This window comes from Caloenas nicobarica, chromosome 5, assembly GCF_036013445.1.
Source record: "Caloenas nicobarica isolate bCalNic1 chromosome 5, bCalNic1.hap1, whole genome shotgun sequence".
Lineage (NCBI taxonomy): Eukaryota > Metazoa > Chordata > Aves > Columbiformes > Columbidae > Caloenas > Caloenas nicobarica.
This window is the reverse complement of record NC_088249.1, coordinates 39,289,342-39,302,155: the sequence shown is the minus strand read 5'-3', so window position 1 is coordinate 39,302,155 and position 12,814 is coordinate 39,289,342. Positions and strand designations below refer to the sequence as shown.

General features: G+C 40.2%; 1 protein-coding gene across 1 annotated transcript in view; it reads right to left on the bottom strand.

Annotated features, from left to right (window-relative positions):
• ZNF106 (zinc finger protein 106) overlaps positions 1-4,070 on the bottom strand; it is a 33,384-nt gene extending 29,314 nt beyond the window's left edge. Inside the window, exons 1-2 of the mRNA XM_065636550.1 lie at positions 3,993-4,070; positions 1,479-1,540 (exon numbers count right to left, since the gene is read on the bottom strand). Coding sequence (XP_065492622.1) covers positions 1,479-1,540; positions 3,993-4,046 — 116 coding nt within the window. The 5' untranslated portion in view covers positions 4,047-4,070. The remainder of the gene's footprint in view (positions 1-1,478; positions 1,541-3,992) is intronic.
• Positions 4,071-12,814: the final 8,744 nt, after the last annotated feature.

The window sequence follows — 12,814 nt, the reverse complement described above, 5'->3', positions numbered from 1 at the left end:
ACAACTTTGTTAATCTGGACAAATTGAAGATTTTCTGAACCCCACTAAAACAAATATATTTTAACACTCTGATAGTCCACAGAGCCCTGTCTGAAGACAGGCTGATGATGGAGATTCTGAAGATGGAAGTTCTTTTCCCAGTTTACTAACCTGTTGTGAAGCCCCAGATAAATTAATTGAATATTAAATGGAAGTACAAATCAGACAACAGAGGTTATTTACTGACAGTTAATGTGTACTTTGAGGTAAGCAGTATCTTTTTACTTATTGTCCTGCAATAAGGGTTATTTTCTATTTTAGAGAGACAATTTGAAATGTTAGCAGATATAAGTGGGCATACACATATGCCACAGATTTTCTGGAAGCCTTAACCTAAAAGCGTATTAGGTTGCTCATTTAGATGAACTACAGCAATACTTAGCAATTATACACAACAGTAGTACAAAATACCGTGCAGCTGGCGCAAACAAATGTCTTCAGCTGTGGCACACATGTAATACAATCTTGTACTCCAAATGTGGACACTTTTCTGCAGCTACATGTATGCTCTACTGAAAAGAAATTAATTGAAAAGTTCCCATTGCTTTGAAACATCATAAAACAAAACAGTTCAAGAGTTTTACTAGAATTCAAGCTGGCACAACTTAACTACATTGACATTAGTATCCCACACCTCCAAGAGCTGAAAGAGGATCAGTTCTTAGTCCTTTAAAAGGTGTTTAAAAGAGGTATGCCATTTCCATTAAAAGTTTGTCCTGTAAGACAATTAAAAATTAGTCTGTAGGTCAAATACTGAAGTGCAGACTATCTCACTTCTCTGGCTACCTCAAAACCCATACACCTGAAAGCACTTTGAAGTGCACTCTGGTTACACCATGATTCCATATTATCAGGATGATGTTTGAATACCCCTTAACTCCCTCCTGCTTTCCAAAGGTTGTAAATAACACAAAGGAAACCAGAAGGAAAACACCATCCACCATGGTTAGGTCCCTTAACCAAACAACTGGACCAGGGTGGCAGAGGACAAGGCAGTCACTCAAGCAGATGCAGACTTCACGTCCAAGATACCAGTCTTCTCACAGTGGTTTAAAAGATCAATAATGGTTTCTACATGACTAAAAACATTTTTAAAATGTTTTTAAAAGGAAAATACCAGTGTTTATAATTCTGCCAGAGGCAGAATTCTAGTGCTTCCAAGAAACCAAGCATGAAACTGCCAAGACCTGAAAAGCATGGTTTTTAATTTTATTTCACTGTGATCCAAGAAATACAGGAGAGCTTTCTTCCAAATCACTGTTTGCCTCCTGAGTTTTCATGTTAAGAGAACATGGTCAGCTTTATCACAAGACACGCAACTAAATGACACATAAATATAAATTGTGCAATTCAGCTTGTATGAGAAATAGGACATGAGGTCTTCCAGAGAGTGACATACAAACTGCACAGAGAGGAAGGATGTAAGATTGTTCTCATACCTTCCCTTCAGGTTTTCAAGTTCTCTGTGGTGAAGCATGCTTCTCATGTGTTCTTCCATCTCCTTCAATATGGGGAAAAAAGCAAAGTTGGTCAAAACAAAACAAGATGGTGTATATTTGAAAAGCTCACTTCTGAGAACTCTCCTGTGTCGCAGGGAGACTTATTCAACTCCTGTAGTGCTGCAGTAGTTGCCATTCCTGTTTCTATGACCGTGAAAGCACAAGAAGTCATACTCTTAGGAAGTCATATATTGTTACCTTTTTCCTGAGGAAGGATACACAGGAGTCATTACAATTCATCAGAAGCGGAGGAGAATTCCAGGAGAAAGACAAACAGGACTGCATGCAGCAAAGCTTATTAGATGGATTTTTGACAAATAGCTGTCAATCATAATTTTTATTAAAAGTGCCATTGATACCACACTCCAGAATCATAGCACTTAAAACACTGTTTTCCTGTGCAATCTCAGCCGCCCCTCTGTATTTGTATTATGACACAGCTGTTACTTCATCATCACATACTATTTTACTCCACTAGATGCACTTCAGAAACTGAGATGTACGTAACATGTTGGTTTGCAGCAACCTTGATCCATGAACTGCAGCAGTAGTATAATTAATTGCTAATGAAAGAGAGCTGCTGGAAGAGAAAGAATGTTCACAATTCAGCAAAAAGAAGCAGTTCAGAATATTTCACTTTCTATTTGCGTTTGAGCCAGTGTTTGGAAATCTTCAAAGAACTCATCAAAATCCCATCAGCAAAGGGCAAGCAACATCTTAAACCTTGAAGAGTTGTATGAATTAATACATTGGTATTTGCAAGATATTAATGTCCTACATGGCTAAGCAATATATGAAGGTCCATTAAGAAACACTCAGTTTCAGTGCAGGCTTTGCATGATACACAGTACACAGAAGACACACACCAAACTGACCTGATCTCCTTCTGTGACAAGGTGACCCGCTCTGTGGATGAGGGAAAGGCTGTGGATGTTGTGCACCTGGACTTCAGTAAAGCCTTTGACACTGTTTCCCACAGCATCTCCCAGAGAAGCTGGCAGCTCATGGCCTGGATGACCATACTTTTTACTGGTAAAGAACTGGCTGGATGGCCAGGCCCAAAAAGTTGTGGTGAACAGAGCCAAATCCAGTTGGCCGGTCACGAGTGGTGTTCCCCAGGGCTCAGTACTGGGGCCAGTTCTGTTTAATCTCTTTGTCGATGATCTGGATGAGGGGGTCGAGTGCACCCTCAGTAAGTTTGCAGAATACACCAAATCGGGTGGGAGTGTTGATCTGCTGGAGGGTAGGAAGGCCATACAGAGGGATCTGGACTGGCTGGGTCATTCAGTTGAGGCCAATTCCATGAGGTTCCATAGAGCCAAGGGCCAGGTCCTGCACTTGGGTCACAACAACCCCAGGCAGCGCTACAGGCTTGGGGAAGCGTGGTGGGAAAGCTGCCTGGTGGAAAAGGACCTGGGGATGTTGGTTGACAGCCGGCTGAACATGAGCCAGCAGTGTGCCCAGGTGGCCAAAAGGCCAACAGCATCCTTGTATCAGGACTAGGGAAGCGATCGTCCCATTGTACTGAGCACTGGTGAGGTCGCACCTCGAATCCTACGTTCAGTTTTGGGCCACTCACTTCAGGAAAGACATTGAGGTGCTGGAGAGAGTGCAGAGAAGGGCAACAAATCTGGTGCGGGGTCTGGAGCACAAGTCTGATGAGGAGCCCAGGAACTGGGCTTGTTTAGCCTGGAGAAAAGGAGGCCAAGGGGTGACCTTATTGCTGCCTACAACTACCTGAAAGGAGGTTGCAGCATGGAGGGTGTTGGTCTCTTCTCCCAGGTAGCAAGTGATAGGACAAGAGGAAATGGCCTCAAGTTGTGCCAGGGGAGATTTAGATTGGATATTAGGAAAAATTTGTTCACGGAAAGGGTTGTCAGGCATTGGAACAGGCTGCCCAGGGAAGTGGTTGAGTTGCCATCCCTGGAGATACTTAAAAGTCACACAGATGAGGTTCTTAGGGACATGGTTTAGGGGTGGACTTGACAGTGTTAGGTTAATGGTTGGACTCAATGATCTTTAAGGTCTTTTCCAACCAAAAAACCATGATTAATGAAACCACATGCTATGCTGCATAATTCCACATTCTCCTTCCATGCAGTAACACAGATGTCCCAAAAGGAATTAAAAAATTTGTGTATTACAGTACTCTTAACATAGCACAAATTATAGCCAAATGAATTTGAGTGCTTTTCACTTTTCACAACAGTATAAAAAATTCAAAGGCCTCAATATTTTTAATATTCGGAATCAAACATACTGCACAGTTCAAGAAATATACTCTAAAGCACATGCAAATATATATTTGATTTGTGAGACATCTAGATTAATAATATTCCTGTTAGAGGGAAAAATCCTTATACGATTTTAAAATGGAAGCATTTCTTACACACATTTTATAGTAGTATCTTTATATCAGTATCTACTGATAGATGTAAAGCATTAATTATTTACCTTTTTTGAGTTGTAGACAATGTGACATAATATGCATTTTCGTTCTCGAACCATGCTTATTACTCTGGAAAGATCTTACCCCATGCCTGCAAATAAAAATAATTTACTAAGAACCAACATTGAGGATTTTTTTTTTTCATTAATCTGTTTTAGCAAGAAAAGTAAAAATAAGTTACTATTCCTGAAAAAATGTGTGCTACATTTCTTTAAGAGAATACATACCTCTTATGCATTATCAATATTTTCCAAAAAAAGATAAGGTAGTTCTGAATAGTCATCAAAAATGGTATAATAAAAAGTTAACTTCCCTTTCTTTCATTTTGTTCCTTGTCCTCCAAGACATGGCAGTCATTCTACAAGCAAACAGAAATCTGTAGCAATCCTCTCAGCTACTCAAATCAGATTAACAAAACATTTTTCAACTAGGATGATGAGATGGAGGTAAGGAATTGGGGAAACCAAGCAGGGCAAACTCAGACCTTTATTTTCGTACACAGGGCAACCCAAGTAAGACATTTGTAAGGCCCTGGGGAAAAAAAAAAGAAAGCCATTCTGGACATTAAAGACCACCAGACTTCAAGGTTTATCAGTCCGTTTATACAGCATAAAGTGATTTAAATTCAGTATTTTTCTTCTTAATCTCTGTAAGAACTACACATATGCATGTACTGAAATACTCAATTTAGACAACATTAAGATACATTCTGTAATCGAATCATTAATAAAAGCTATTGATTTTCATTAATTATTCCCAACAGTACAATATTATTCAAAACTTTACACGGGAATATTAAACATCTTAACACTAATCTACTTAAGACTTGCATATACGTAAATGAAAGCGGCAGTAGGTCAAATTAAATGCCATATGTCTTTTACAGCAATGTTTAATCCATAAGGAGAGTAATTCAATTAGAGAGGTACATAATAGTCTAGGCTATAATACAAAGAGGGACATGTCTGCATAAGTAACAGGGTATAATCTTTTCCTTCTTCTTTCTCTTAAAAGATACTAAAATGCAGAATGATCAAGTATCATAGTAATTTTTTATCAGCTTGGCAGAGGCATTTCCTCACCGTAAAGTGGAAAGAAATTAATCTGTTTACTACTAGGCATGCTTATATCTCCGAACAAAAAGACTAATCCTTCCAAGCTTTGCTATCTTACATTAGTCAACTTCAGAGATAACTTAGGTAATACCATCAAACTTAACCTACAAGAGCCTTCTTCAACAGCTCATCTCCACAGCTTATCCTACAAAGTTAATTCTAATTATTTACCATCAACCTTCTGTATCAGGGGCATCAAACCCTCCAAATCTGGTACTGACTACAAGGTGCAAGCAAAGGGCAAGAACTGGATTTTTACCAAACCCAGATTACCTACTGGTAAAGCAGCTCTGACATTCAGTGGTACTGTCCAACTGTCAACAACAAAATAAGCAAGTAAAACCACTCCCATTCTCTTTCCAAAACGTGGTTCTTTGAAAAATAACTCATTTCTTCCAGATCTGCATGTCCATTTACAGTTAACTTATGCACCAGCATCTGTCCAGCCTAAAGGGGAATGATCTGAAAGTTGCAATAGCCCTTTCACCTTTAGACAACAGAGAAAACAGTTTCTTCCCTAAAAAAAAAAATCCACATCATCATACCAAAACAAACACACTTAAAACACAACAGGAGATTCAATCATCTTCTTATGTTCCCCATCCAGCATTCCTAAGGTGCCGTTCTTGATCTCACTGAAATACCTGAGAATGTTTAAATATGCATTCTCTAGCCTTATCACATACGTACCTGATGTACTTGAATCATTAGTAACAGCTATTTATTTTAACAAATCACCCTCAACAAAGACACAAGATCATTCAGAACTTTGCACCAGCCTAGGTCATATAGATCATGCATATAAATCCATATGATATCTGTAATGTGCATCCAAAAGCACCTGCCTTCATGGAAGGTCAGAACACAGAAGTTTTGGAACAAAGTATTTTGCAATCATTTGAAACCATATATAAAGAGTATAACTTGTTTCTAAACATATCTAAACTGATACAGTAGCTAAGGAAAATTTAAGCTAAAATTAGTAGAGACAGAAATCAAGTTATCTCAGCTTCATGTTTTTTCAGTAGGTTATTAAGTGAGTATAGGAGCACACCATCAACATACTGTTTATACACAGATCTGTGCAGCTGCAGCTCAACAGATCTAAGAGAATTTTTTATAATTATACACAAGTGACAAAGGTTTAGATGCCTCTCCAACAGAGAAGAGCTGTTTTAATGTGATTAATAGGAAGTTACTCCTGAAAAGCAATGGTGCTAATCCTTGCACCAATTTCAGGTATTTCCTTTTGCATTAAAATATTACCTACTCCCGCAACATTCTTCACTAGCACTACTTTGTAGTTTAGCAGAATAATTCCCTACACGTGTTCAGGATCTTGTTCAAGACTACTCAAGTATTTACAGAATTCATTCTGCAAAAGGGTGAAACAGCAGCATAGGACTTAAACCAGGAAAAGCAGGCCAGTAAAGTGTGGTGACTTACTGACATCAGTTAGCTCATAACATTGAAAAGCTTTCACGAGTAAAGTTGACATTACACCTGTTTTAGCTAATTAAAATATATAGCAACTATACACGATTACAGGAAGAGTTTCAGGCTAACTGCCCAATCAACTGGGCGTTAGTTATGACAGAGTACTAAAAATACTAATGGAATGCAAATGCTATTGGATGTTACTATGAAAAGTAAAACTTTCACCTCCACATAGAGAAGCCCTTAAAGGCAAGGACTCAGAAGTACAGAGATTTAGTAGATGCTACAGAGGCTGGGAGAAGACAGACCTACATTCTATTTCCAGACAGCCTCTTGAATAACTGTCTACATAGAGATAAACCACTTCCCTTTATTCTTCGCTTTCTCCAAAATCCTGCTATGAAACCCAAGGCTCTCTTTAATGAAGTACTCCAATTTCACTGTAATAGAACTTTCACAAACTACTTTGAAAAACAGTATAAATTCAAGGTATTCCCTCGTTCACTATGCAACAGTGACAAGAACCAGACAGCTTTTGAGCCATGTAGTCAGTAACAGCTTTTCATCTCCTCATACACTGGTCTGTTCAATCACAAAACTTTCATACTGAGAAATGTCAGAAACAGAGCTTTCTCTACATAAATGTAGACATATTTGAAATCTTAACAAAACACCCCCATACTTTAAACATTCAAGCTTTTATCAGATTTGACAGTTTGTGGTTTTGAAATCACCAACCTGCTGCATAGCATGCAAAATTACTTCTTATGGGATGGCAAGGAGAAAATGCACTGCCCTAAAAAATTAGAAAACTGCAAGCAAAGATAAGGTTTTGCCAAAAAGACCTCACCACCATATTAAAGTGAAATGTGTCAATAGCAAAACGCAAAGCCTTCAAAACAAATGAGATGTTACGACAACTTTCTATTTTGAGGGAATGTAACTGTTCAGTGGGTGATTTTTTGTTTGTTTTAAAGTGAAGAGATGCATTTTACAACTATGTGAAGTAAACACAACTTGCCCATAGCCTGCACCTGCCTAGAGCTTGGAAACACCACACAGTTTTAATTAACTTAAGCAAGTCTGCTAGAGAGATTTTGGAGAACACTTCTCACAAGTAAAAATAGTCTACAAAGAAAATGAGGCACTAGACTACTTCCTGCTACAACATCCATTTGTCCACAGTTATTCAGCCTTACCGGATAACATACATTAAAAATGTATGTCAAGGTTAAATCTGTTACAGACCAGTGGCTGAACACACTGACTATATAAAGCCACAAGCTCCATGGAGTGGGGCGGGCAGCCCAGCATTCCAGCTGCCTGGAAATCCTCAGGAGGCCTCAGAGATCAGTAGTGCTGGCCCATCTAAAGGCCTGCCTAAATGCTGCATGTCCCTGCAGCGAGCAGTGGAAACTCTACACTTGACAGGAAGAGGAGTCTAGAAGTTCACTGTGGCAGAATGCTCTGCAGCAACACGCTCCTGAGCAACTCACAGGGATGTTGTTCCTATTGCTTTAGTAACTTCTCTCCTGCAGCAACCGACAGCACATGTCCTGTTGAGCCGGAGAACAGTCATACAGCTGCCACAGATACAGCAGAGAAGAGCAGAGAAGAAAGAAGCAACTCACCACAAAGTGCCTTTATTAAATCTTTAGTTGGCTGATGGGAGGATACAGGTCATTTTGACTTGGAGAGAAGCCTATTGCTCAGAAGAATTAGGAATGAAAGTGTATTTAGGCCCTGGAAAGCATTTAAACAACCACTGCTAGGCTAGACCATATGTAGTTTGATTATTAGCATAAATTATTTTGCTAGTCTGCCCAGAAGCCTGGTCTTTTCGCAGGAAAACTTGAAGAACCCCATACAGGCCTTTGAAAGTTGTATCCAACCACCTATTGTAATAAACGAATGCTACAAAGCAGTAACAATTGCTAATCTAACCAAATAACGTTTTGTTAAAGCCTAGCAACAGAGAGATTTTCTTAGGGAAAATGTTTATGACTGTAAAACCATCAAAACCCTGTATCACTCTGAGAACGCTGTACAAAACCAAGTAATTCACCAAAACAAGACAGATGCCTATGCTCAAATTTTATCACCTCAAGCAGAATTTACATGGAATAAGGCACTGACAAACCAAGACTAACTTTCCTTCCCAGATTCACTGCCCTTGAGGCATCTGAATTCACTATGCATCGCCTCGCTAGACTGTAACTTTACCAATCACCTTAACAGCACTTCCGGGCATATGCAGGAGGCACTTCAACCTTCCTACTGAGACACTGGCCTGTGCAACTCAACCTGATCAACAGCCAGGAACTTAAGGACTTACTAAAGTTAAGTCACAACTAATAGCATCATTCTCCTCTAGCACACTGCCATGCACTGTGCAAACTACTTTGTAGTCACAGGGGGGTTTTTTAACATGGCAAAGGAGATAACTGTATTACAGGCCAATATTTAAAATATTTGCATGAAAAGCAAGACTTTTAAGGTAAATTGCTCCCTCCTTTCCAAGATCTAACTTTACCCCCATGATAGACTGAGGGTACTCTAGACCCCTCAGCACTGAAAGAGTACCACTGCACAACAAATGTTATAATTGGGGGGCTGAGTGCTCTACTATTTTGACATTGAGCCAAAAGGAAAGAAGAGTTATTTCACAGATCAAAGAGCTTTAAGTTCCTGTTAAAAGCAGTAAAGTTGAAACAATTAACCAGCCTAGAAGACATCCAGCAGAAACTGTCTGCATGCTATCCCACAAGTACGGCTGGCTTTTTATAACACAATATACAGGGAAGGTACACTGGAGATAAGAAGACTGTAGAGAAATACCTTACACAAAGAGACCAGTGCAGGCACAGGAACATCTGGCACGAACACAGAGTTTTCATTGATATCCATCTTCAGGTAAATATAAGGATGGGGTACAGACCAGAAGAATATATATGCCTTAAGTCATAATCAAACTGCATCTTCTAATTCCCTATATATAAGCAATGCTAATAAATTTCTAATAGCCAAACTAAGTTTTCCTTGGTGTAATCCGAGATAATAACTCCTCTCTAGCAGAAGTACATACCTTATTGCTTTCTTACTTGTGATAGCTTTTTACGCACCAGAAGATTCAGGGATATACACTGTCTTCATCGGAATGGAGAGCTGCTCAGCGTCATTGCTGTATGCTGTCATTCTGGACACCTAAAATCCACAAACCTGGAAAGCTCCTGTTTTCCCCTATACTCCCAGTTTGATTTTAGACATATGCAAACTCTTTTTCTTCAGATGTTTTCCTCGAACACCACATTTCCTGTGCCTATTAAAATTCCTGTTCCTCTTTCCAAATTGTCCACACTCTTACGGAAATGTCCAAAACTGCACATGGTACTCCAACTAAGACCCCTATCAGCACTCTTTGGAGAGGGGCATTGTCTTTGTACCCTTACTACCACTACAGCCTCGAACATAATTGCTAATGATTGAGACAAAGTCTTATTAAGAAGCAACATACTGACTTGCAGTATGTGGAACAAATGATCTACCCAATTTAGATATTTCTGTGACTTACAAAAGAACTCACGTCAGCTTATTCTGATAACCTTGTGTCACTTTATAAAAGGTCTTCCACAAACAGACCCTTATAAGAATGACAGAAATACCTGCCACTTAATTTTACATTTATTTCTGTAACATTTGGCTGTATCTTTTTTTCCTTTCCTACAGTATCTAAGCTTCTAATACCCCTCACAGGTATGCATACTATGTCTCTTTTGCTGACTGGAAGTTAAGAACTCGGAAACCAAATCAAAACAGACTACTCTATACATCCCATCTATTGCAGTCCCACAGAAGCGGGTACCTGGCCTTGGCAAAATGACGCAGACTCCCTTAAGAAGGATCTACGTAGATGCAAGAGAGGGCATGTAGGAGAGCATTCAGTCAGTCATCAGCCTGCTTCTATTGATGCAGTCACTATGGAGTATTGAGAACCACCGGAGAGTGATTTGAGGCACTCAAATCAAGGTAGTCAGGTCACACAGTGTATGGAGCTTTGGTACCAACTAAACTCAAGGATCCCAAACATCAAGACAGCAGTCATTAATGACCTGGCAATAGAAATACTGGGGTCTGTCTGAATTCTTACACCTCCATAAGACAGGCACTTTGTCCCAGCGCTGAACATTAGGGGCTCTATCAACTTGGGATTAAAATGTAAAATAGTCTAGGACTACAGGAGAAAATTCCCTTACACTACAAACACAAAAAACATTTTAATAGAAACAAGTAAGTTATTTAATGCATAGTATCCTCTTATTTTCCTATAATCACCTGAAGTCAGATAACATCTCAAATGTCATAACACCATCTGGTGGCAGGGTTCACAGATGATGATTACCAGCTATTAAAAAGAATTATATCAATTTAAATTTGATCCCAGGTACCTTATTAATTTTATCTTTACAAGATAAAGTGGGAAAATACCTCAATTTTACCCAGATTAAGTTAACTACAGGTCTTAGTATCCCTGTACACTATTTGGATATGTATTTATAGGACAGGGGCTGCTGCTATTCTTTGTACTGGATATCAGCACCTTGCATGAATTAAGATGCATGTAGTTGACATCTCTTCAAACAAGTGACATTTATGGACACCTGGGCTAGAAGTTACCTGAAGTCTAGGCACAGTGACTCAGATAACAGACTAGCAGCTTGGCTAAAACCAATTATTTGTTCTGAATTGAAAATGCTAGAACATAGAACCTATTTAACAAACTTTACATATAAAAAAAATAGTATCAGGCAATGGTGAAACGTATGTGGTGATGCAAATGCAGTTGCCTTTTACTGCTAGTTCAACTGAAGTCAAATAAGGACCAAAAAAAAGAGAAAAGATAACATAGTTGCCTTTAACAGAAGAGACTTCATGATAGGAATTTATTTTCCAAGGTAAGAAGTTACAAAGCCACATTGCATTGGTCTGTAAAACCTGCAAACCCAAACACTGCATTCCTAATGGGTAGATAATTCCAAAGTTCATCAAAATTATTAACCAAATTTTTTCAAGTCTTATATGTTTTTTAGACTTTCAGTTCAGCAAAACAGTCAGTTAGTTTAATATAGTAATTGAGGCTTGACTGAAAGAAGTAGCAAATGACAAAAGCACAGAAACGATCAGCAGAGATATAGGAAAAGCAGCTCCAGGAACTCATGCTGAAAACAAAGTCCATCAAACCTCAATCCTCTCTCAGGTCACTCCTGGGAAGTCATCTGTTCTACAAACCTCTTTAAAGCTGCACTTCAGAAGGGGTAAGATGGAAGGCAAAAAGGAAAATTTCTTACTTGCATGAAATAATTGTTACCAAATCCCTATCAATAAAGAATATTGAAGTAAAAATTTTAATCATCAATGTCACTTCTATCCATTCTTCATAAACTTTTCCAAGTTGAAGCTCATAAGCACCTCCGAGCAGTTCTTAATATAATTTAAATTTGCGTGTGAACTACCCTGCTCGCAATAATGCTTAAATACCTCATATTTCATTGTACTATTAAGGCTTGTTCCACACTATCAGTCTCACTCTTTTCAGGTTACCAAACATTTGTCACCACATTCATCCATGCTTTTGCTAGGACACAGGTTTCAGCTGTATGTTATGAGGAAGGTAACTAAGCTACTCTGTACCCAAACCCACACTTCAACACCGGGAATGCTTCTGGCAGGCGTGCAGAGACAGCATGAGAGCTGCAAACCTCCAACAGAGAACCTGCTCCAACACAGAACCTGCTCCGACAGAGCTTGTATTTGACCGGATAACAAAGTTCAGGGATCACTACAGCAATAAGGGATGACCACAACGCAAAGCAAAACGCACGCCTGCCCCAAGGCAAGACGCCGGCTACAGGCCCCGTAGGCCGGGCCTGCCCCGCTCCCCTCCCTAAGCCGCACCCCCCGCCAGAGCCAGAGCAACCCTCCATCACCCCCGCTGCCGCCACGGAGCACCCCGGGCTCCCCCACCCCCGATACTCACACACTGCACCCCTCGCCAGGGCAGCGGCCCGGAAACCCATCCCCCGGCCGGGTCCGAGCAGGCCCGACCACCGCCCGCCCCGGAGCCCGCCGCCCGCACAGGACCAGCGCCGCGGCCGACCCCGCCGAGAGCCGCGGCGCACGGCGGGGCGGAACAACCGCTCGGCACAGCCAATGCGTTCGCAGGAAGGCGGCCGCGCTGCACGCCGGGAGGCACACCTGCGCTTCCGCGATGCCTGCCG